General features: G+C 41.1%; 1 protein-coding gene across 7 annotated transcripts in view; it reads left to right on the top strand.

The window, feature by feature from the left end:
• Window positions 1–26,433, top strand: part of Acin1 (apoptotic chromatin condensation inducer 1) — a 36,927-nt gene that overhangs the window by 6,058 nt on the left and 4,436 nt on the right. For 2 of the 7 annotated variants that reach the window (XM_040275317.2, XM_040275320.2), the window contains 8 exons: window positions 5,814–5,902; window positions 7,112–8,380; window positions 9,324–9,539; window positions 12,120–12,235; window positions 20,187–20,328; window positions 23,711–23,753; window positions 25,563–25,696; window positions 25,815–25,967. In XM_040275317.2, the coding sequence (XP_040131251.2) occupies window positions 5,814–5,902; window positions 7,112–8,380; window positions 9,324–9,539; window positions 12,120–12,235; window positions 20,187–20,328; window positions 23,711–23,753; window positions 25,563–25,696; window positions 25,815–25,967 (2,162 nt within the window). Of the gene's footprint in view, window positions 1–5,813; window positions 5,903–7,111; window positions 8,381–9,323; window positions 9,540–12,119; window positions 12,236–18,278; window positions 18,444–18,509; window positions 18,750–20,186; window positions 20,329–23,710; window positions 23,754–25,562; window positions 25,697–25,814; window positions 25,968–26,433 lie in introns of those variants that run through there. The other 5 variants (XM_040275319.2, XM_040275321.2, XM_040275318.2 and 2 more) reach the window with 5 other exon arrangements.

Below are 26,433 nucleotides of genomic sequence, written 5' to 3' on the forward strand. Positions count from 1 at the left end.
TCTCTCTCTTTCCTCTCTCACTATTTCTTAAAAAATAAATAAATATTTAAAAAAAAAAAAGAAAATAGATTTGGGGGAGGTATGTAATGATGAGAGAGAAGTCTCCTGAAAGGTGAAGAAAAGTGAAGGACCTTAGAGTCTGATTTTAGGATCTTGATTTGCTCAGTGCCTATTTTTCTTGATCCTATTCTTAGACCCATAGGGAATTTTGAGGGGGAAAAATTTTTTTTAATTTTTATTTTCTTCATTAATTTCAGAACAATATTGAGAAAGCCATTTCATGTAAACCAATGCTTATCTATCCATGATATGCATTATAATACTTAGAAACTTTTTTTTTTTTTTTTTTTTTGGTACCAAGGATTGAATTCGGAGACAGTCAAACACTGAGCCACATCCCCAGCCCTGTTTTGTATTTTATTTAGAGACAGGGTCTCACTGAGTTGCTTAGCACCTTGTTTATCTGAGGTTCACTTTGAACTTGGAATCCTCCTATCTCAGCCTCCCAAGCCTCTGGGATTACAGGCATGTGCCACTGTGCCTGGCTTGGAAACTTTTTTACATGCATGTTATTAGATTGTTAGGGATGAGGCCTGAGATTCTGAATTTCAGCAACTCTTGAAATGATGTAAGTGAGGCAGCTTTTGTCAATCTCTGAACCACATATCATGTAGCAGAGATCAAATATGATTGGGTGTGTTCTCCATACCAGGATCTTAGAACATGAAGAAGCCACTAACACAGTTTAGTCCTACCTCCACACAGCTCAAGATCTGGGCTTCAGAAATAGGTCTTGGAAAGATGCCCTCCTAGCTGAGACTTTACCACCAGAGGGATGGAGAGTTGAAAATTTTTTCAATAAATTAACACTGGCAGCATGTTGGAATTATTAATAAGTTCCTTCAAGGACTTCTTTTCTCCTCAAATATGAAAGTAATAGACCCTCAGATGGTCCTCCTTAGTCTGAGTGCTCTTTTTTCCCTGATTGTAATGCCAAGAGGAAGAGGAAAGCTTTTCTGATTTTTTTGGTATTGGGGAAATCAGAAATGCTTAACCACTGAACCACATTTGAGACCCTTTTTTCCATATTTATTTACAGACAGGGTCTCACTAAATTGCTTAGGGTTTCACTAAATTTCTGAGGCTGTCTTTGAGCTCACAATCATCCTGCCTCAGCCTTCTGGGACACTGGAATTACTGTGCCCAACAGGGAGGGGGACACTCTTGTTTAAATGAATTGTCAGTATTTTTTTCTCAAAAGCCAGTCAAGAAAATATATATTGACCTGGGTGTGGTGGCACATGCTTATAATGTGAGCAACTCAAGTGGCTGGGGCAGGAGAATTGCAAGTTTGAAGCCAGCCTCAGCAAGTTAGCAAGATTCTCATCAATATAGCGAGACCTGTCTCAAAAGAAGGACTAGGCATGGTAAAGCACTCCTGGGTTCAATCCCCAGTACTGATTAAAAAAAAAAAGAGAAACCACGGGATATTATTAGAAAGGACAAAGGCATAGAGATAGAAATGGTTATGATATTTTTAAAGAAGAGGTAGTATGTAGTATGGCAGAATAAAGTTATATCATATTTGAGACTAGTTGTAGAAACAATCTAAAAGATAGATTGGGATAATATCACATAAGACTTTAAGTGCCAAACCAATAAATATGAACATTTTTTAAATTTTATTTTATAAGAAATGGTGGAATTGTTTAAAATTATGAATAGGACCAAAAAAAAGAAAGAAGATAGGTTTTCTCAATTCTAAGTGTAGTTTAAAATGAAAGTGAGAAATAGATATTGAAATAAAAATAAGATTTCAAAAGCAAAGATTTAGAGTAAGGCTAGCCACTCTCTTCCCTGTTTTATGTCATTATTAGGATTCTTTAGTGGCTATAATTGATGGGGGTAAAAAATATTCAGAAGTAAAAGAAAATAAGGGCTGGGATTGTGGCTCAGTGGTAGAGCACTTGCCTAGCATGTGTGAGGCACTGGGTTCGATTCTCAGCACCACATAAAAATAAAGGTATTGTGTCCACCTACAACTAAATATATATATATATATGTATATATATATATATATTTTTTTTTTTTTAAGAGATGAAAAATGCATTAGAAAACATGAATGTGTTGGGCTGGGGATGTGGCTCAAGTGGTAGTGCGCTCGCCTGGCATGCGCTCGCCTGGCATGCGCTCGCCTGGCATGCGCGAGGTGCTGGGTTCAGTCCTCAGCACCACATAAAAATAAAATAAAGATGTTGTGTCCACTGAAAACTAAAAAATAAATGTTAAAAAAATTCATTTTCTCTCTCTCCCCCCTCCCCTCCCCTCCTCTTCTCTTTCTCTCTCTCTCTCTCTCTCTCTCTCTCTCTCTCTCCTCTTTAAAAAAAAAAAAAAAAAAACATGAATATAGCCTTGTGTGATGGCACATGCCTGTAATCCCAGCAGCTTGGGAGGCTGAGACAAGAGGATTGCAAGTTCAAAGACAGCTTCAGAAACTTGGCAAGGTTCCAAGTAACTTAGTGAAACCTGTCTCAAAAAAAATACATATAAGGGCTGGGGATGTGGCTCAAGCAGTAGCGCGCTCGCCTGGCATGCGTGCGGCCCGGGTTCAATCCTCAGCACCACATACAAACAAAGATGTTGTGTCCGCCAAAAACTAAAAAATAAATAAAATATTTTAAAAAAAATTAATATAAGGGCTGGGGATGTGGCTCAAGCGGTAGCGCGCTCAACTGGCATGCGTGCGGCCCGGGTTCGATCCTCCACACCACATACAAACAAAGATGTTGTGTCTGCCAAGAACTGAAAAATAAATATTAAAAAAAAAATACATATAAGAAGGGCTGGGGATGTGGCTCAGTGGTTAAGAGCCCCTGGAGATCCTGTGTTCAGTCCCTGGTACCAAAATACATTTTGGATCTTTGTCTTACATTTCAGTAACCTCTTGTTTTGTATTGCAGGCAGTATCCGAAACAGGAAGTTTATAAAATCCTCCTTGACTTTCCTTTTGACTTCTTTTATTTCCACCACTTAGACATTTTCGGGGAGGGCCGGGGGATTGAACTCGGGGGCACTTGACCACTGAGCCACATGCCCAGATGTGGCTTTTTATTTAGAGACAGGGTCTCACTGAGTTGCTTAGCACCTCGCTTATCTGAGGCTAGCTTTGAATTTGCAATCCTCCTGCCTCAGACTCCCAAGACTCTGGGATTACAGGCATGTGCACCATGCCTGACTTCGTTTTATTTTTTTAAGGTGTTGAGTTAGTATCCACTCTCCATAGTCAGAAGTTGTCTATATATCTTCTTCTATGTCATCCCTGAATGTATTTTTCTTAGTTATCTTTTTTCCAGAAGAAATTCAATCTGGGAAAAAACAAAAATATTTTAAAATATATGTTCAGAATATGAAATTTTTCTCAGAATACTGATGTTCTAAAAATATTTTTAGTTGTAGATAGACACAATACTTTCATTTTATTTATTTTTCTGTGGTGCTGAAAATTGAACCCAGTGCCTCATACGTGCTAGGCAAGTGCTCTAACACTTAGCTACAACCCCAGCCCCAGAATACTGATTCATTTAACAAAGTTGTAGCCATGGGTTTTCTTTTTTTTTTTTTTTTTTTTTTTTTTTAGAGAATTTTTAATTTTTACTTCTTAGTTCTCGGCGGACACAACATCTTTGTTGGTATGTGGTGCTGAGGATCGAACCCGGGCCGCACGCATGCCAGGCGAGCGCGCTATCGCTGAGCCACATCCCCAGCCCCATGGGTTTTCTTAACCAGCCCTTTTCTTAGAGTTTGTAGCATTTCTAAGTGGTTAGAGATTCATCACCTCTTATTTATGTTTTCTTATTTATGTTTCATATTTGAGGGGTTCGTCTGGTTTTCACAAAACAATGATGACCAAAACTTTCTGCTTTGTTTCTACAAATCTTTTTGATGACCTAAGTGTTTCCAGAGGAGTAAAAATCCAGAATCAAATGTAGTTTTTACAGTATCAAAAATAATATCATAGGGGCTGAGGTTGTGGCTCAGTGTTAGGGCGCTCACTTAGCACATGTGGGGTGCTGGGTTCATCCTCAGCACTACATAAAAATAAATAAATAAAATAAATGTATTGTGTCCAACTACAACTAAAAATATATATATTTAAAATATAGCTGGGTGTGGTGGTGCACACCTGTAAATCCCAGCAACTTCAGAGGCTGAAGCAGAAGGATTGCAAGTTTGAAGTCAGCATGAGCAACTTAGCAAGGCCCTGTCAATTAGAGTGAGAACTGAGTATTGTGTTGCACATCTGTAAACACAGCTACTTGGGAGACTGAAGCAGGAGCATTGCAAGCTGGAGGCTAGCCTCAGCAATTTAGTGAGGTCCTGTCACAAAATAAAAAATAAGAACTTGAGGTACAGTTCGGTGGTCAGAATCTGAACCATCATTATAAGTATCATAATTATAAGTATCATAATCATTATAATTATCATAATTCTGCACATAAATCATAATCTGAGAGCCTGTTAATCAAGTGATTATGAAATAAAGTTTTACAAAATTGTCTTATAGTCATTTCATTAGTTTTTTTTTTTTTGCTTTGGTTACTACAGTAGCAAAGCCTAGTTCATGTTAGAGTAATGGGATATAGAAATAAGAAGATCTGGAATTAGTTTTTATCATCTGCTTTATCTGCACTAGTTTAGATGCTATTAATTTAGAACATGGTTCTCTGGATCGTTTAAATCTTTTGTGTTGTGCCAAAACTGAACTCAATCTAGTCGATTAAATCTGAAACACAGTTAGTTACCTTTGTGCTTTTTGTTTGTTATTTTTGCAATGCTGGAGTTCCAACCCAGGTCTTCACACATTCTAGACAAGTGCTTTACCACTGAGTTATTCTCTTTTCTCAACTAGCATCAAGGTCTTATCTCTTCCTTCTATCACTGAACTATACTCGTAGTCCTTCTATGTAATATTTTAATACTGGTAGGAAACTTCAAGTTCAACCCTATACAAGACATGAAACTCACATTATTTAAGTGATTTACTTACAGTTGTCTTCCTTCATAGAATATTAGTGAAACCTTCAGTTTTACATGGAATTATCATTCAGAATGACCTAGATTGGTGGTTTACAAACTTTATTTTAACAGCCACCCCCCCCAAAAAAAAAAAAAACTTTCTCCTTGAGCTCCAACATATAATATATACTCAAAAGGACTCAGTTCTGAAGCCCTATCCAGTTAGCTCAAGTGATTTCTAGGAACAATGGGGCCCTGGAAACCATTCATCTAATTCCTTTTTTCTTGAGTTTATCATTGTACAAATTGACTGGTTTATTTAATCATAATATTTTGATCAAAATTAGCAAATAGTAGCCATAGGGTGATTTGAAAAATGGGCCTAGAATAGAGTGAAGTCTTGAGCTTTGGTTTAGAATAACAAAACACTTTGTAGAAATAAGTGCTTTGTATATTCCTGCTAGACAATTTGAAGTCTCTAAAGTTATTTTAGTTTTATCTTATTTGTGGTTCATAATTCATGTATTATGTATGTGATGTTGAAAATATTCTAGACATGCACACCAGGAATAGTCAATAAGACCCTGACTTTCAGGGCTATGTATAGTCTTTTTTTGAACATGGAAGCCAAAGAAATTGATAAAAGATACATATCAAACATACATATTGATAAAGGATACATATTGATAAAAGATACATATCAAAATAGCTTGTATGCTACAGTTTGTTGGATTTTAGAAAGTCATGAATGAGTGTTCATGACATTAAATCTGACTTGATTTTCTTTCATTTGATAGGAAAAGGCTCCTCTGTTTCTGAAGAGAAAGGTGAATCTGATGATGAGAAACCAAGAAAAGGAGAAAGACGATCATCTAGGGTCAGACAGGTAATCAAATACTTCCTAAGCATTCAGTCACCTCTTTGAGTGGTGCTTTGAAATATCTCCCCCTCCTCCTTTTCCTCCTCAAACTGTTTTAGAGGTTAGTGTCTTTATAAATTTTTATATAGTCATCTTCTCACTTCTCTGTCACTTTTTTATGCTGTTTTGGTTTTTTTGTATGTTTGTTTAGGTCTGATTTAGTCTTTAGAAATCAAAGCATATGGGGGCTGGGGATGTGGCTCAAGCGGTAGCGCACTCGCCTGGCATGCATGCGGCCCGGGTTCGATCCTGAGCACCACATACCAACAAAGATGTTGTGTCCGCAGAGAACTAAAAAATAAATATTAAAAATTCTCTCTCTTTCTCTCTCCTCTCTCATTCTCTCTCTTTAAAAAAAAAAAAAAAAGAAATCAAAGCATATATATAGATATATGAAAGTTAGGTTGGTCTGCATTCTTTATATATATATATATTGATATTTTAGTTGTAGTTGGACACAATAGCTTTTTATTTTATTTATTTATTTTTAAGTGATGCTGAGGATCGAACCCAGGGCCTCACATGTGCTAAGCGAATGTTATACTACTGAGCCACAATCCCAGCCTTGGTCGTATTTTTAAAGCACATTATTAGAAAAGATACAGCATAATTAATTTTTTGGTTAAAACTTTAAAACTGTTAGAATAATGTTAAGTGAGCAGAGTACAAAGGCATATGTGTATCATAATTAAGACCATGCAAAGAAAGGTCAGGAAAAAAGAATGAAAAGAAATATTCTAAAATGATAAAAATAGGAGCTGGGGTGGTAGATCAATGGTAGAGTGCTTGCCTAGCAGTGTGAGGCACTGGGTTCAATTCTCAGCACTGCATATAAAAAAATAAAGGTTCACTGACAACTAAAAAATATTTTTAAAAATGATAAAAATAATCAGATTATGTGACAGTATTTTTGTTTTCCTCCTTGTTTCTAGATATTTAAAAACTTGAAGCTAAAAAATGAACTACAAGCAGCTTCATTATTCCTTTTGGTTACTGTTATTTTGATTCCCATAAGGAACCCACATTAGTCATAGTTATCTACTGTCATACCTGTTTCTGTTTTAACAAAATTGTATATCATTGAATTTCTTATTCTTGGGAGTATCAAATGGGATGCTTTTTCTTCATTGATTGTGAGCAAATATATTTGGAACTGTTTTATATCTTTTCTTTCAGGCAAGAGCAGCTAAATCCTCTGAGTGTAGTCAAGCTGCTGAGGGGGAAGAGAATCAAGAAGTACCTTCTAGAAATCTGAGGGTCAGAGCAGATCGAAATTTGAAAACAGAAGAGGAAGAAGAAGAGGAGGAGGAGGAGGAAGATGAGGAAGAGGAAGAGGAAGAAGAGGAAGGACAAAAATCTAAGGAGACACCAATCCTGAAACAGTTTCAGGAAGAAGAGGGAGATGTGATGCCCAGAGCAAAACCAGAGGAGGTGATTGATGAGAGACCCAAAACCATAAGAGCTCAGGAACAGGAGGGGCTAGAGAGAGGAGGACGAGTTACAAGATCCCAGGAAGAAGCTAGAACTCGTCATCTCACCAAACAGCAACAAGAAAAAGAGATGCAATCAGTTTCCCCCCTTGAAGAGAAAGGAGAAGAAATAAAATTTTCACAAGGCTTGGAAGAAAAATCACAGTCCCCTTCCCCTCCTCTATTGACTGAAGATCTAGAGAAGGCCCCTCTTGTGCTACCACTGGAGCAAACTGCCAGTGAGGAGGAGACTCCCCCACCTTTACTTACCAAGGAAGCATCTTCTCCACCACCTCATACACAACTCCAGAGTGAGGAAGAAATAGAACCCATGGAAGGCCCAGCACCCCCTGTCCTCGTCCAGTTATCTCCTAATACAGATGCTGAGACCAGACAGCTTTTAATAGCTCAGCATACTGTGCAGTTGGTAGGTGGCCTGTCATCTTTGTCAAGTCCTGCAGACACCAAAGCAGAATCTCCAGCAGAGAAAGTGCCAGAAGAGAATGTTCTGCCTCTACTTCAGAAAAGCACATTGGCTGAATACTCAACCCAGAAAGGTCTTGAAACTGAGCCAGAAAAATCTGCTCAGCCAGTCCCTTTAAAAATGGAGGAATTAACATCACCCAAAGGCATTACTGAGGAATCTCTGAAACAACCATCTTTAGAACAGAAGGAAGGCAGAAGGGCTTCACATAATCTTTTCCCAAGCCACAGATTGAAACAGTCAGCTGACTCATCCTCTAGCCGATCCTCCTCTTCTTCTTCCTCCAGTTCTAGATCTAGGTCTCGTTCTCCTGATAGCTCTGGCTCTCAGTCTCTCTCACCTCCGAGATCCAAGCAGAGAGATATATCCCAGGCACGAATTCACGCCAACCCTCATGGTAGACCCAAGACAGGCTCTAGGTCAACATCAGAATCTAGGTCACGTTCCCGATCTCGTTCCCGTTCCCATTCAGCATCAAGCAGCAGCAGAAAAGTGAGTATGAGAGATTCCTGTGTGTGTTGAAATTCTGTCTGTAAGCCAGTGTTTTTCATGCCCAGAAGAACCTGTCATAATTTCTAACAGGAATAGGAAAAGTTTCACTTAGTCCCCAGTTCACTAATCATTTACCCTCATCCTAGAGTCTAATTTTCAATTAATTGGCCCCTGACTGGAGTTGTTTTCCATTCTGAGTCCATTTGATTCCAAAGAAAGTTACTCTCATGCTGTACTGGACATAAATTTCTTGAGGGTATGGATATGCCTTAATGTGGGTATCCCAGTACTCAGCATCTAGTTGGAACCTAGTAAATTTGTTGATAAATAGTAAGGGAGATCAGTAATTCAAGCAGGAATAATAAGTACAAAGACTTTTTTTTTCTCCCCAAGTTCTTGTAGTGGTCCATACTTAAAATAATTTAATGTTTTTATGTGGTGCTAAGATTTGATTGAACCCCAGTCCCCACAAAGACTTTTATTCAGCCATGAGAAGAAGGAAATTATGTCATTTTCAGAAAATGGTTGGAACTAGAGACCATAATTTTGAGTAAAATAAATGAGAGAGGAAAGTGTCAAGTGTTTTTTCTCATCTGTGGAAACTATAGAAGAAAAAATAGTGGGGGAGAAAAGAATGTGATGAAAGTAGAACGAAGACCATTAGGGTAGTGAAAGGGAAGCAGGAGGGAGGAATAGAGGGTAAGAAGTGAAATTGTTCAGATTATGCTTACATATATGTTCACATGAATATGCCACAGTGAAACCGATTATTCTGTATGAATATGTACCCCCCCCCCCAAAAAAAATCTCAGGTATGAATTGGGTTAACACAAGTTGGAAAACTCAATGATTTACTGATTATTTACCATCCATCTACACACACACACACAATGTACCATATAAAGTAATTTTCTTTTCTTTGTGTTTCATTTAATTTCTTCAGTCTCTGAGCCCTGGAGCCTCCAGGGACAGCAACACCAGCTACACTGAAACCAAAGATCCCTCTTCTGGTCAGGAGATTGCAGTTCCACCAATGCCACAGCTGCAGGTTCTTGAGCCAAAGGAGAGAACTTCCACCTCCTCATCCATCCAAGTGAGGCGTCTGAGCCAGCCTGATCCAGCCGAAAAGCTCATGACCCAGAAGTTACAGCCTGAGCGGGTAGGCTATCATGACCCTTCCCTAGAGGGAGATGGAGAATTAGGCATAGTTTTCCTTTTTGTCTTAACTGTAAAATTGAGAAGTCAGTCTGGACAAACCTCAGGAGAAATGTAGAGGGTAGGCGTAGGGGACACCTGTTAATCCTACTTAACTCATTTCTACTCCCTGGTTTATAAAAGTTCTCCATGAGGCTGAGAAGCAGTGTTCTCATCTCCAGGGCTCTCAGCATCAGTTCTTGCTCAGAACTTCTCCTTTATCTGCCCCAAAGGAAGACTTTTATCGGTTCTCCAAAAAAGAATTCTAAGGGTTGGGATATATCCCAAGTCAACTCAGTGGGAGAGTATGTGCTTAGCATGGATAAAACTCAGTTCAATCCCCAACACTACCGCTCACCACCCCCACCAAAAAAAAAAAACCCTAATGAAATGATTGCTGACTTAGAAATAAGGTCTTAAAAAGTATTTATCTTGAGAGCTGAAGATAAAGTTCAGTTGGTAGAGTACTTGCCTAGCATGTACACGGTCCTGGGTTCAATCCCCAGCACCACCAAAAAAAAAAAAAAAAAAAAGCTATCTCTCTTTAAGCTACATTATAGTCAACATTCTAAGATGAAATAATGCAGATATAGAGGACTTTGTGGTAGAGCTGGTACTGTATATATACTCGCCTGACTTTCTTGTCTTTTTTTTTACATTTCTACACAAAATTTATTGTTATAATGTTATGCAATATAATTCTGTTAAATAGGCTTTGTTTACTTCAAAAATTTTATTTCCTACTCTCATACAAGATTTATCATGTTATTCTGTTAGAGATTAGAAAAAGAGTACTGGGCTGGGTGTGGTGATCCATGCCTATAATCCCAGCTACTCTGGAGGCGGAGACAGGGAGATTTTAAGTTCAAACCAAACCTCAGCAACTTAGTGAGATTCTGTCTCAAAATAAAAAAATGAAAGGACTGGGGATGTGGTTCAATGGTTAAACACCTCTTAATACCAAAAACCCTAGTACCAAACACTGTAGTACCAAAAAAGAAAAATAGCTTTGGAACAGATTTCATATTTCTTAAATGTCCACACTTTATTCTACCCTTCATCTTTTTTTAAAATATTTATTTAGTTGTAGATGAACACACAGTATCTTTATTTTTAATGTGGTGCTGAGGATCGAACCCAGTGCCTCACCCGAGAGGCAAGCACTTTACCACTTAGCTACAGCCCCAATCCTTACCATTCATCTTTTTTTTTTTTAGAGAGAGAGAATTTCAATATTTATTTTTCAGTTTTTGGCGGACACAACATCTTTGTTTGTATGTGGTGCTGAGGATTGAACCCGGGCCGCACACATGCCAGGCGAGCGCGCTACCACTTGAGCTACATCCCCAGCCCTACCCTTCATCTTTTTACATAGAACAAAGATTAGTTGTCTGGTCTAACTATAATGGTAGTTATTAGTATGTAACATTACAAATGGTGTCATCCACTTACATACTCAGCCTGTGTTTCTTCTATATATTAATGTCTGATCGAGATAATTACTTATTCAGTGTCTGAGAAACTCAAGAATGCAGAACAGATTTAAACCATCAAAATGAAAAACAAGTTTTTGAGTGAAATATAATAATAAGCATGGATAAACATGAAACTGGATTGTACATTTTTCTCCATTAGATATTGACAACTTCCTTCTAGTTGTTTAATTAGCTTCTTAAATGGTGTAATTGAATGGTCCCCTTCCCATTCTTCTTTATAAAATTATGTGGTATTCTAGTGATTCACACATTCACAAAGTGACACTCCAAGACTTTAGATAAGAGCTTCTTCAGTTATGTCAAAATCTATGAAGTTGGGGGCTGGGGTTGTGGCTCAGTGGTAGAGTGCTTGCTTAGCACGTGTGAGGCACTGGGTTTGATTCTTAGCACCACATATAAATAAATGAATAAAATTCCATCAACAACTTAAAAAAATAATGAAGTCATCATAAAAAGAAGTGTGAAGCTGAAGAGGCAGAGCCACCAGCTGCCACACAGCCTCAAACCCTAGAAACTCGGACCTCTTATCTACCAGAATCAGAAAGGAGACAGCAACAAGGTGTGTTAAGTCCGTTTTGTCAAAGGGAACCAGAGGAAGACTGTTTGACAAACATTCCCTTTGACAAAATGGACTTAACACACCTTGTTGCTGTCTCCCCAAGTTCTTGCAGTGGTCCATGCTTATCAATGTCCTCTGACAAGTAATTACATAGGCCCTCATTTTACTGAGCAAATCAGGGTGTCGCACTCAGTGCAGTTCCAGTACTCTGATGCTGGAAGTCCTTCTGAAGGAAGGTAGGCCCAATTATTCTTTAGACTGGTAGCAATACAGGAATGGCAGAATCTAAAAGCACTTAATAATTATGCTCAACAGAGTTTCATTTAAGCAAAGTTAGGTATATTCTGTGACATAGAAGAGTTGTGTTCAGAGTCCACTGGAGACGTGGCTCTTTTTCATCCTGCCCTGACTTTTTCCAGCTCCAGATGAAAGAAAAGGAACCAACTGAATTAAATCCTTTGTTATCTTTGTTTTTGCTATCTCCTGACAGGTGAGCCCAAAGAAGTGTGAAGCTGAAGAGGCAGAGCCACCAGCTGCCACACAGCCTCAAACCCCAGAAACTCAGACCTCTTATCTACCAGAATCAGAAAGGATTCATCCCACTGTGTAAGTGATAAATCTTGACTGGGGTATAAAAAGGAACTAGGAATGTGGGACCAATCTTTGCTGCCTAGGATTCTTTGAGAAGCCCTAGTTTCCTTTTAAAACATGCAGGCAGGGTGGGAGGGTAGCTCCTTTAAGGAGCAAACAACTGAAGCTTCTATCTCCTCACTCAAGATGTATAAAGGAGTCAACTCAGGGAATCTTAATGCAGTCTTTGACTCATATTTATTAACTACACCTGTGGCCACGCAGTTAAACAAAGGATATTGAGGGTTTGTAAAGAAGCACAGTCTTTCAGCACACAGTGCAGCAGTATATAAAGTTCCTATGAAGTTAGATATTGATTCCTGAGCCCCTAAGGTTCTTCGATTGATCTTATAATTATATCAGGTTAAATTTGTAATTGAATAAATACATTATTCTTGAAATTATAAGTTAAGAAGTTATTGAAGCAACAAATAAAAAAAATTTTTTTTTTTTTAAAGAGAGAGGAGAGAGAGAGAGAGAGAATTTATTTATTTATTTATTTATTTTAGTTCTCGGCGGACACAACATTTGGTTGGTATGTGGTGCTGAGGATCGAACCCGGGCCGCACGCATGCCAGGCGAGCGCGCTACCGCTTGAGCCACATCCCCAGCCCCAACAAATAAAAAATTTTAAAAAAAGAAGTCATTGAAACCAGGTGTGGTAGTTCATGCCTGGAATTACAGTGACTTGGGAAATTGAGGCAGGAGGATCACAAGTTCCAGGCCAGCCTCAGCAACTAAGCGAAGGCCTAAGCAATTTAGTGAGATACTTAGAGATACTTGGTGAGCCCTATCCCTGACCCTTTTTTTCAGTTTGAGACACTAATTTAAAGAAAGACACTAAAGTCTCAAACTGAAAAAGGGGCCAGGGATGGGTCTCAGTGGTAAAGCACTTCTGGGTTCTTCCCTCCCAGTACCAAAAAAAGAAAAGTCATTGAGTCAAAATTCATGGTTTCAACGGTTCATGGGAAATTGGGGGGGGGGGGAAGCATTATAGAAATAGAATCGCTTAGCTTTTAGACATCAGGAATTTTGAACTGCTTTAGAGAATGTCTTATGCAGACTATTAGCCTCAAGTTGTTCCATAATTGTTTTTATGTCATTTTAGTACTGTTACTATCAGTATTATTTTTCCTGTGTATAATAATCTGATAATTTATACACTTAGGAGACCTTCAGATTGTCTTTTGACTCTGAATTTTGGGGGTTAGTGGGCAGGGGACATGATTTATTATCTCATATCCTTGTGATATTAATGATCGTTTCATATGCCTTAACATAGATTCTGCCTTGCTACTCTCCATTCTCATATTGTTGCTTCTTCTGCCATCTTGTGGCCATTACATTTTTTGGTTTGATTTTCCTTTTTGAGATGGGTATATTATCCTTTGGAAAAGGGTTTTTTTTCTAGGACCATAAAAGAAAACTCAGCGGATACTGGAAGATGTTTAGAATTCCTCAGTTATATTATCAATGAGAAAATGGGGTGACATCTTTCCTTCCATATAACTCATACAGACATAACATCTGCTTTCCCTCTCCCTCCCCTATTCCATGAAGCTACAGCATGCCCTTTTTTCAAAATGTTGATAGTTTCAAAGTGGGTATTGACAACCTACTACTAATTTGCCCTGAGGAACTTCTTCCTATGCACCTCAAGAAACAGTAATTTTCTTAAAAGCTCCTTGCTAGCCTTAAAGTTCTGGGTTTGTAAGATCCTAGCAACAGAAAAGCATTTTATGTTGTTTGGAAGATTCTTTATTTCTCAACTTTCCAATTCAAGTCCAAGGCAAATGAAGCTTGGAGTCATATGAGTTTTCCTTCCCGGGTAAAGGTGGCTTTGACCTTCATTCTATGATATAATCTAGTCACATTGATTTTGACAAAGTATTAGGGAAATGACACCATCAGCAAATATTGAGATTGTCCATTGTTGCCTAGGCAAGCTTCATTTGAGCATCCTGTAGACTAGAGATGCAGTCTACATTTGGAATAGCTGAGACACATCCCTCTTACCTTCTTTCCTTCTGCTGCCTGCCAGGTAGTCTGTTCAACAGCCTAACAAAATAAAACAAAAAAAACATGCCCACAGGACTAAACTCATAGGCTATTTTTAATATTAAATTTGGTGAATGAATGCTTGAGAAGTTTGCCTTCATTCTTTCTGACTCACAACATTTCTCCTAGTCTTTTTCACCTTCCACAGTGCTAGTGTTTAGTATGGGAGCCCTCTAGAGCCCTAGCCAACTTTAAAAGTAGGATCAATAGTACCAAATGGAAGAAACCATTTGTGGCTTAACCTTTGTTGTCTTCTCTCAACAAGAAGTGACAATGATTTAAAAAAAACAGCAGTAAAGTGTTAATAAATTAGACTTTATCTTCAGGACTTCTTACTATTTGGAAGAGATTGGCTAATGTATTTGCTGTACTTGGTTAAACCTGTGCACATTATGAGTGCCTGAGGAATTCTAGATTTATAAGGTCAGGTGTCTTTTTCATTACTTGGAGCAGGGATTTGTAAGCCCTCAATCCTATTTCAATCAATCCCTGTTCCAAAATCTAGTCTTCTCCCTCCTATGGCTTTAACAGAAGTTTCCTCATACATCAGAAATTATAGTACTCTTTTTTTTAATATTATAAAGCAGTAGGGAATCCCAGTGTCCAGGAAGTCTGAGGCAGGAGGATCTCAAATTCAAGGCTACCCTGGGCAACTTAGTGAGACCCTGTCCTTTTTTTTTAATATTTATTTTTTAGTTATAGGTGGACATAATGTCTTTATTTTACTTTATGTGGTGCTGAGGATCAAACCCAGTGCCTCACACATGCTAAGTGAGTGCTCTACCTCTGAGTCACAACCCTAGCCCAAGACCCTGTCTTAAAGAAAAGGTCGGGAATGTAGCTCAGTGGTAGAACATTTGACCTAGTATGCATGAGGCCTTGGGTTCAATCCCTAATACCACAAAACAAACAAACCAACAATAAGGGGCAAAAGGAAAAAGGATAATATAAGTGTATAGGCAGCTATATCATTTAGTAGTAGTTAATTCAAACCTGAATTAATTAAATACAACCTTCTGACACAAACTTAGCAGGCATTAGCAACTTAAGGCTGTTGATACTAAGGGAGTGTTTCTGTAAACCAATATTACAATGTAATTGATATTTTCCAGGGGATCTACAATGCCTGTATCCCAAGTGATGCATAAATTTAAAAAAAAAACATAATTTGTCATAAGTATTATGAGTTTGCTCATTGAGAACTTTGTATCTAAGGACATACCCTCCAAAATCATACTGTCCTTAGTTAACTTGGAACTAGTAAGTTCCTGAGGGTATCAAGTCCCAGTATTTGTTACTAAATTTCCATATTAGTTCATAAGCTTCTCCTGAATTTTCTGTAATAGCTAAAATTCAAACACATATGCCTATAGGAATTTATTTTTTTCCATTAATTCTTTTGAATCTCATTTACATAGAACTACAAAATGTTTTTAACTTCCAAGTGGTTCCATCCTTTTCTTCTGGGCTCTAATGCTGTCTGTTTAATTATGGATAGCTTATCCCCACCTCTCACCCCCTTTCCCCATACTATTTCACAGATTTTTAAAAGATTTTGGGAATATTTGTGCAAGAACTTAAATAGTGGAGGGAAGAAAGGGAGGTGCCTTTTGTTTAAAAAGGATGGGACAGTTTCAAGGATTCTTTATTATCTTCTGAAAACAAGGTCTCAGAAATTCTCGGATCCCACAAAATCAACCAAAGGGAAATAGAAGAAATAGATCTCCTGTGTCTTAAGAAGGCCAAGGAGAAAATTGTAAAATTCATATTCTAAAAAAAAATGAGATAAAATTCTCAGTAACAAAAAGTTCTTCCTCCAAGTAAGCTACTTCTGGACAGGCAGTTTAGCAGCTGAATGTATTTTAGAATGACAAGGAATGTTTACGATGTTGAAGGTAACATTTTCTGATGGGTAATAGTCTTTTTTTTTTTTTTTAAAGAAATTTTTAGGTCAGCAAGCATTTGATAAGTATCTACTTGGTGCCCACTGTGGCACACTAATTCAGAAATATTTAAAGAGCATTTCTTTGTGGGCTAGGAGCCAAGGGATGGAGTCCCTCCCCTTGAGAGTCTGAATGGTGGAGGTAAGGGGCAAGTAAACTAGTCTTCCTTTAGAGAGTAATAAGGGCATTGCTGAAAATCTTTCATGCTAATCACTGAATAATTTGGCTTCAGAGAAAGAGGAGACTAATCTGAGTCAAAAAGAATTTCAGAAGGGGCATCAAATGAGATAATAGCAAACATGTGTTGTAGTGCACCTCTGCACTTTGGGGTGTTGTCCAGGCCAGACTGGAGCTAACATTTATTACACTGTTCCATGAAACAGGTATTGTTAACCACACTATACAGATTAAGAAACATACACAGGATCAGAAACTGTCTATTATCACAGTTTGAAAGAAGATGGTGCCAGGTCCTAGCCAGTCTAATCCAGAGTTCTCTCTCTTATATTTTGAGCAGACAAGGACCATATGTGAATGGGAATACTTTTTGCTTATTTGTTTTTCCCACTACTAGGGATTAAATCCTGGGGTACTCTGCCACTAAGCCTGACCTTGAACTTGGTATTCTCCACCCTCAGCCTCAGGAGTAAACTGGGATAACATGCATGCAGCACTGAACCTGTCTGAAAGGGAACTTCTAAAGTTATAAACAGGACTGAGGTCTAGACCAAAAGGACCTGGGGGATAGGGGGAGGTGTGCTGGGGATGTAGCATGAACAAGGCTGTGGATTCTATCCCTGGCACCAAAAAAGAAAAAAAAAATCCTTAACTTAAAACATGTAGTTTAGGACTTTAAGCAGCAGTAAGAAATTTCACCCCTGGCTAAAACCTCTGGTGTTAAAAATGCCCAGTGGTAGGGGACACCTACAAAAACAGACAAAACCTGAGCTTTTTGATTAAGTTCACAGAATCTTGTCCTGGTATTAAACCTCTGCTGCCCTTAAAATACAAAAAAAGCACCTTTGCAATCAACAAATAAGCATTTTGAGTATCTGCTGAGTGCTTTTTCAGTCTTTATCGTTTGTTTTACCCTTTAACATGTGCTCTGGTGAAAATGCCCACAATTAATATTTTTTGTTTTGTTTCTGATCACTTTCTACGCAGCTGATATTCCCTTCCCCTGTCCCAAGTAGCAGCTTTCTCACTTCCAGTGTCTAGTCTACTCCAAAAAGTAGTCTTTAAGCTTCAGGTATGCAAGGTCCAATTGCCCCGGTTATCCTTTTCCTAACTGGCTCCAGGGAATCCTGGGGCAGAGTGACCTTATTAAAGATTACTCTGTGAAACAAAGTTGTCTGTCATCTCTTCAGAGACACCCACCCTCCCTTCTACTGGTATTTTGAAAAGGAACTCTCCCTCCCTCCTTATCCTAGGAAACAGACTGGATGGAATAGTAACACGTGGTCATTGCCTGGGTGAGCTGCCAGTGATTGGATAGTGACTATAGTATTGGATAGTGACAATTCTATTCCCACCTCCCCACCTTAAGCATATGACTAGTCTTCCATGCTTGCTTCCTGGGTTGAGGGTAGTGGGCCCATAAAGATATTGCTCATGTCCCTCCATTTGTAGAAGGAATGGAGGCTTTGGTTATCTTTAATCATTTTTTCGTTATCTATCTTCTTTAATCGTTTTGTTTTGTTTTTTTTTTTCACTCCCAACTCTGCTGGTTTCCCCTTTCTTCTATTCTCTTCCAATCAAGGAGCTGTAACTTTATGTCCTCTCCACCCAGCCCCCTCCCTTGCCCCTGGGAAGACTAGGAAAGCACACCTCCCCCTATCCCCCAGGCCCTTTGGGTCTAGGCCTCAGTAGCTGTTGTAATCTGAGAAAAGAAGGAAAAAGGCCAGGCCTCTTGAGCCAGCAGTCGGCTCCCTGTGGCCTGCCAGAGGATAAGAACCTTGCTCACTCAGCTCCCTCCCTCTTTTCTTTCCCCTCCCCTGCTGCAGCAGGGCCCTCCCCCATCCGCACACACGGGCTGCTGGGTAAGTGGCAAGATGGCTCCCCTGCATGTCTCCGGCTGATCGCTGCCGCTCCGCCAATACAATAGAGCCAGCCACTACCAGCAGCCTGGCCCTCTTCCTCCTCCTCCTCCAGAGAGACCAATCCAGCCGAACTCGGGGTTTGCCGTGAGGACTTAACGCTTATCTCTTAAAAGCCAGATCTATTTTAGCCTCCCCACACCACCACCACCACCACCACCTCCCCTTCCATTTACCATTTTTTGGATCCCCAGTTGCTGCATCTTGATTTTCTCTCTCTGGATCGGGTGGCTGGGGAGGAGGTGGTGGGATCTTGGAACAAGGAAGGTGGTTTTTTGGTTTTTTTTTTTTAGGATTTTTTGTTTGGTTTTTGTTATTTCTTCCATTCCAGAAAGGGATAAACAGCACTTCCAGGGGGAGAAAAAAAATCATGTTATCAGAAAGCAAAGAAGGGTGAGAGCTTCACATTTCCATGTATCCCTTTTCCCCACCTCTCTAGCTCACCTCATCTTTCTTCTCTTCCTCATGGATTTCGTTCCATCTTTCATTTTGGTTTATTTTCAGTCATTCTGCTTTCCCCCTTTGTCCTTCCTGCCCGAATTGTGATTGGCCCCACTTGCCCTCACTGTGTGGAAAATAGGCCTTTTTTTTTTTTTAATATATATATAAGCTTTTTCTAGATTCAAGTAGTTGAATCGCGTGTTTCTGTGGGGGCCTCTTAGCTGGGGGCACAGGCCCAACTTCCCCTCCCCCTAATCTGTGCATCCCTCTCTGACTCCCCTTGGGAAGCTATACTGACCTCTGAGTGTCAAGCAGTCTGTTGGGAATGCTGAATTTTCTGGTGGTGGTTATCGGCCTGGGGACGCTTGGGCTCCTGATCATATAAATTGGATTTTTTTTGGCCTGATATTTGGGTACTAGAAGGAGTAAAATTAAAGATAGAAGTTAGAAATGAAGACAAAAAACAAAGATGGAAAGATAGTTTATCTGAACTGAAGCTCTGGGATTCTTTGCCTAAAGTGGGTGCCAACTTGTGTGATTAAAAGTGGGGGAATGGGTTCAGTGTTTGGTAGGGGGAGCTACATGCTGTGGGGGAGGTGTGTCCTTACTGGGAGGCCTGCTCTCTTTATCTCTAGGAAGTTGGAATGAGGGAATGGGGACAAACTGGGTAAAAGTCAAATGAATATAAGAAAGGTTCCTACACCTCTGAGCAGGTAAAAGTGGCCTGATTCTTTGAGCTTTTGTACTCTTCAGCAGTTTTAGTTTTTCCTTTTAAATGAGAAAAGATCTTGTTGAAGCTCAAACCTTAACTAGCCCTACATTCCCCCTGCAATCCCCACCCCCACCATTTTCACTGTTCTGGTGCCTCCAGATCCAGTGGGTCAGCAGGCCTTTACTTATTAAGCAATTGATTAAACACAAGGATAGGATCATTTGCCACAGCCATGGCCATTCTTTCTTGTGTTTTTAAGGAATCAGGTCCCCATACTTTCTCATACAAGGTAAAGGTGCCTGTAGTCAGGGGGATATGGAGGCCACGGGGTTGTGGGCAAATCACAGTCACTTTAGGGGGACCATTTTCAGCCAAGAGAGTCTTTCATGTAAGAGTGCTCTGGGTGAGTTATTATCTAAGAATAGGTGGCGTCCTAGCTCCACAGCAATAACCCATGTAGGCAGTGGGTGGTGCTGTAGCTATAATCCATGCCCCCCCCCCAGTTTCCCACTTTTCCTATGGTGGCAAGGTTTCTAGTCTGATCTGAAAAGTGGCCATCCCAGTTCTACCCAAGTGATGAGGCATGGGGGTTTCATTATCCAAAATCTGACATCTTGCTCTCTCTTCCCCTTGGTTCTTTCCTGCTCTCCCCTCCAAACCTCCCCCCATCCTATCAGTGAGGAGAAGGAGGAAGTGACAATGGACACAAGTGAAAACAGACCTGAAAATGAGGTTCCAGAGCCTCCAATGCCTATTGCAGACCAAATCAGTAACGATGACCGCCCAGAAGTCAGCGCTGAAGATGAGGAGAAGAAAGAGGTAAATATCCAAGCCACCTGTTGGGGTGGGTGGGCTGAAGTGATCCTAGGGGAAAGAGTAGATCATTCTGGTGAACCCTCTTACAAAATGGGATAATTTAAAGAGGGGATGAGGCAGGTCCTTGGATCAAGACAGGGCCAAGGGAGAATTCGCTGGTTTAGCAAGGGAGACCCTTGTGATGGGAACAGGGTTTATTCATCCTTTCCCTGTGGGGGAAGTAGTATAGTCCAGACTCCTGGAAGTTTGTAGCTAATTGGAAGTCTGTTAATGAATCTTAGTTTCTAAGACCCAGGCTCAGCTTTTCCTGCTATTTTCCCAAGCTGCTCTAGATAACTCCTTGAGCTTTCCCTCCTTTTTAAAAGCCTGATGGAGGTCAACGCCATCTAGTGGGCTTTGGTGGTTCTCACCAGATGAGCCATGCTGAGGAATTTTTGTTCTTCATCTGCCCCCCAGTGGTCTCATTACAGATATGTAGCTCCTTAGAAGCTAGCACTTGGACTGATCCAGAAGGCCCTTTCTTTGTATCTATAACCCCCTGGCCTCCCTTTTTGGCATATATACTCTCTGGTGTCCTGCACCCAATTCAGGGGGCTCCCCCCATCAGAGCCAGCGAAATCTTCTTGGCTCTTACAATAATATAATTAGCTGGGTTTGGGAGTGGGATAACGGGTGGGAGGGACTGTTGTGTGTGTAGCCTTTCTCTGGTGTGTGTTGCGGGGGCGGGGGCCGGTGAAAGTGATTTGATGTGCAGAATATTATTTATTACAAGGTCCTTCTTCCCCGTAAAACTTTGTCCAAGTACCTCATGTACGGTAATCCGCCCGTAAAATATAACCCTGCCCAACTGGCCAATCGCTGATGCCGCCTCTTCCTCTGGACCCACCCGCTGCTACTGAGCTGCCCAATCAGAGCCAAGTCTGCTATCCAGGTGTCTTGGCCAGAGGGGGGCATGTATGTGGGCTCCTGTGATGGGCCCCCTTTTGCCTCCCTGTCTTGCTTACATCAGGGGGCCAAGAAGAGCACTGTTTCTGGAGAGACTTGTATTGAGAAAAAGCATTTGGAAAGGGGTGGACTTGCATCATCTCCCTACTTGGGACACCCCAAGAAGAGCTTGTGCCAGTGCTGGGGCGCCTGCCCACATGCCCTTGCCCTATCAAGGATTGTGGGTTGCCTTGTTTGCTACAGACTGTTGGGATCCCCATCTAGGGCACCAAGACAACCTAAAGAGTCAATGTTTGTGATCACAGTGCCATGCTGTAAAACACTGAGTGGGGCCCTCGGCTTAAGCTGTGACGACTAGGAACCCTGCAGAGAAGTCTAGGGTTTGTGCCCCAGGGATTTAATGCTGATGACAGCCCAGCCCATGTATCACCACTTGCTCATCAGATGGACTTTCCTATGGTCCCTGTTGTCCATGGTGAAGGGCAGCATGTTGATTGCTCCAACTTCTCCTCCATCCCTGGAGGCAGGGGCTCATTCATCTACCTGACTGGAACCACTGTCTCAGCTGGAGTCCCTGAGGAGATGCTGCCCACAACTCAGAAGAAAAGTATTCTGACCTTGCTGCTGAATGTGCACCAGGTCCTGGGGATATTCACCTACTACCCCAGGCTACCTTCATCAGAGGCTCCATGATCCCACTCGATGAGAGGACCCCTTCCCCAGTTACAGGCAGAGGAGAAAGGGACTCTGGAGTCATCACCTGGATTCCAAGTATTGGGTGGTGGTATTGCTGCCGCTTGCCACTGGTGGACATAGGGTCCTGCTTGCTCTCATGATAAAAGGCAAGGACCATTCCTGCTACTCACAGGCCATCTCATCAGGGACTGCAAGATGATGCCCCTACTGGGCCAGGACTGATGTCTCTGCCCCTTTCCCCCCTCTACCCCTCGCTGAGCCTGGCCACCGCCAGTGAACTGTCTTGACATCATGGAAACTGGGCAGCGTCCCCCCACACGTTTCCCTCCCGCCCCCCCTGCGCCCCTGGGAGGACTCTGGCAGTGCCGTGCTGACTACCACGCCGTGCGCCCACCTTTTTTGCCAACCCAACCCCCCACCAATTGCACAGCGCCTAGCAGGGAGGGCTCATTCTGATTGGACCGGCGGTTGACTAGATACAGTACACAGTGAGGTGCGATTGGCTGAACTGAAGATCCCAGGTGTGAGATGGTACCTGGAACATTTGTCATATTCCTAGTTTATTTTCTTCTTTATTTTCTTCTTCTTTTCCTTTTTTTTTTTTTAATCTTTTTTATTTTGATTTTTTTCTTTATCCTTATTTTTCTGATTTCTTTGTTGGATTATTTATTTGGTTCATGTTTTTCCTGTTTTAATTAAGACCTTTTTTTTTCTCACTAACTTACCCATCGAGAACGGCCCGGCTAAGGGTCAGGCTGGCCCTTAACAGAGACCAAGGAGACTTGGTTAGACGACACAAACGGGGCCGGGGGTGGTTAGGGAAAAGGGATTTCATCAAATGGGTTCTGCCCTACCCTTTAGAAGGGTGGTAGGGTAGTCTTAGTTTTTCCAGAAATAAGCACCTAAAATCTCTGTTGCCCTTCCCCATCCCCCTTAGTTCTGTCCATAGTCTTTCTTCCATTCAGTGTTTTAGGGGAGAAACATCCAAACTGTCTTCTGGTCCTTGGCAGAGCCCCTAAGGCTTGAGCCCTGATTGGAGAGAAAACAGTAAGGCTCTGCAAGGCTGTGGTTGGAAAGAATGATAATGTATCGGGGGACAGCCTGTCCTTCGCACAAACTTCCTTTTACTAGAGACACCTTTCATGTCTAGTGAGTCTGATGTGGCCCCTTTCCTGTAGTGGGGGCCTAGATAGTCCTGACCGCCTGCCCTCAAGCATTCCAAAGCCTGACATTATTAGTGGATGTCAGGCTGGGGGTTGAGAAAAGGAGGACTGCCCTGCTGAAGTTGCCATCCCAAAGTTGATTTTCCTTGTTTCCTTGGGTTAGCAAGGAAGTTCCTGGGAGAGTAGATGACCCAGTTCTGGGCACAGTTTGTTGGGCTTGGTGTCCTCAACTTGTAGAGATAGTGGAAGAGGGCATGCCCAACATCTATAAAGGTATGGGAAGCTGCTGATTCCTCTTCCAGCTTATTTCTGGTAAAGCTAATACATAGGTTTGGTATGGAATAGATGTCTTCTCCCTGCTGATGTTTGGTTTTTATTTTTTTCTCTAACTTGCATTGATTCTGCTTCGTTTTTGCCGTTTGCCGCTTCTGTTTTGGTCTCTGTCCCTGTCTCTGTGTCTCTATCTTTCTCTGTCTCTGTGTGTCTTTGGAGCCTATGCTAAGACTGCCCCATTTAACCTCCTTCCCCCTCTCTGTGGGGTGTCTCTCTTTCTCTTTCTCCCCTTTATCTTCTCTATACAGAGCTCGCTGCCCAAATCATTCAAGAGGAAGATCTCCGTTGTCTGTAAGTCTAGCCCTGAATCCCTGATAAAAGCCAGGAATACCGTCAAATCAGTGTTCATAGAGAAATGGAGTCCCATTCTCTCTCAGTGAAATTCTTAGTCATCCCTTCTCTGCCCCTTCACCTAGCAAATCTGTACCTGACATATTTGGGGTTCCATTTTGAAATTTAAAATTTTAGATAGTCCTTGTCATGTTTCTCCAGTTATATTTTAATGAGATGCACTGTGTCTCAGATCATTTCCCACCTAGCTTTAGAGGCCTTTTTGTTTTTGTAATGAGGTCTGCCATATTTCCTAGTGTGTCCTCAGATTCACAATCAGGACTCCTATCTCAGCCTTCCAAGTAGCTGGAATTATAGGCACCTGTCCTTATGCCCAGCTCTTAACAGTTTTCTAATGTGGAACTCTATAGATTACAAAAATATTATATAATAAGTTGGGTGTGATGGAGCACCCCTCTAATACCAGCTGCTCAAGAGGCTGAGGCAGAAGGATAGCAAGTTTGAGGCCAGTATGAATAATTTAGCAAAACCCTATCTTTAAAAAGGCAGAGAATGTAGCCCTGTAGTAGAGTACTTCTGGGTTCAATCCTCGCTAAACCCCCTCCTCAAAAAAAGGTATAATAGTTGTTTGTTTATAATTTAGATATCAAACTGTAGTGTGAGAATTACAGTATGAGATCACATTTTAATTTTAAATTCTGCTTAGATTTTTAACATGACATGGTCATTTGGTCCCCCTCTGCCACCACCACCGTTTTAGGGACTGAACCCAGGGGAACCTTACCACTACCACCAAGCTACATTCCCAACCTGTTTTGTTTTTTATTTTGAGACAGGGTCTTGCTAGGTTGCTAAGGCTAGTCTCAATCATGCAATCCTCTTGACTCGGCCTCTTGAGTCACTGGGATTACAGGTATGCACCACCATGCTCAACATCTCTTTGTTTTTTATGCATTCCTATACCTAGGCTGTCTTCTCTGCCACGTCAGATGTTTTTGCTTATCATTTAAAAGCTCAAACTGCACCAAGGCAGGAGGTCAAGGAAGGAGAATTAGAGTTCAAGGCAGCCTCAACAATTTAGCAAGATCCTATCTCAAAAGATGAAAGGGACTGGGGATGTAGCTCACTGCAGGTTCAATACCCAGTCCAAAAATAAAATAAAAAACAGCTGGGGCTGGGACTGGGAGTGGGGTTGTGGCTCAGCAGCAGAGTGCTCGCCTAGCACGTAGGAGGCCCTGGGTTTGATCCTTAGCACCAAATAAAAAAAAAAACATGTAAAATAAAGATATTGTGTCCAACTAAAAGCTAAATTAAAAAAAAAAAAACAGCTGGCAGTATGGCTCAGTGGTAGAGTTCCTGGGTTCAGTCCCCATTACAAAAAAAAAAAAAAGAGAAACTCTGTCATTTGATGAAAAATAAATAAAGCTTAAACTGCTAAGGCAGGAGGATCACAAGTTTGTGGTCAGCCTGGGCAACTTAGACACTGCCCTAAAATAAAAAGGATTGGTGATGTTGGTTAGTGGTAGAGCACCTGTGGGTTCAGTCCCTAATGCCAAAATAACAACTGCTCAACAAACTAGTTAGTTAGCTCTCCCTTTTTGCTTTTATAGATTATAGTTTTTGTCTGTCAGAAAGGGACAGACCTTTTATTGGTCACTCTGAAGCCGTGGTTTCCCCATCCCCTTAATATGATTTCTTAAGTTAACCTTTTACTAAAACTCCTGTCGAAGGCAACCTGTGGGTATTATGGTGTGAACCAGCAGAGGGCCTGAGACCATCTAACTGTTGGGTCCTATTTCTTGGGGACAGCAGCTACCAAGGGGGTACCAGCTGGAAACAGTGACACAGAGGGTGGCCAGCCTGGTCGGAAACGTCGTTGGGGAGCCAGCACAGCCACCACACAGAAGAAGCCCTCCATCAGTATCACCACTGAATCACTCAAGGTGAGGTGGGAAGAGCCAGGGAAAGGGAGGACAAGACATGTTAAGGTGGGAGAAGACATGTTAAGGTGGGAGTAGACATGGGCCCAGTGTAACGGGGAGGGGGGTATCTGTGTCCCAGAGCCTCATCCCCGACATCAAACCCCTGGCGGGGCAGGAGGCTGTTGTGGATCTTCATGCTGATGACTCCCGCATCTCTGAGGATGAGACAGAGCGTAATGGTGACGATGGGACCCATGACAAGGGGCTGAAAATATGCCGGACAGTCACTCAGGTAAGGCTTCTACACTCTAGCATCAGGGAAAGGGTAGTAGGCACAGAACAGGCAGGTGAGGAGCTAAGGTAAAATCTTGGAAAAGAACTCTAAAGTATTGGGTTAATTGGTCAGAGTATCAAATCCAGTCCGCTGCCTTCTGTGAATAATTTTTATTGAACACAACCTCACCAGAGTTAAGAAGTTGCAAGATACCATGTGGCTTGCAAAGCCTAAATGTTTTATTATCTTGCCTTAACCATAAATAATTGCCTACCTCTATATTAGTTCTTCTTTTAGAGACAGGGTCTTGCTAAGTTGCTGAGGCTGGCTTTGAGCTCATGATCCTCCTCCCTCAGCCTCCCAAGCCACTGGGATTATAGGCATGTGCCACCATGCCTGACCTGTGTTAGTTTTTCTTAAGACAAAGTTGATGTAGTAACAATCTCAGGATCTGGTGGGAGTTAACTAAATAATAAAGTCTCCC

The sequence above is a fragment of the Ictidomys tridecemlineatus genome, chromosome 5 (assembly GCF_052094955.1).
Source record: "Ictidomys tridecemlineatus isolate mIctTri1 chromosome 5, mIctTri1.hap1, whole genome shotgun sequence".
NCBI lineage: Eukaryota > Metazoa > Chordata > Mammalia > Rodentia > Sciuridae > Ictidomys > Ictidomys tridecemlineatus.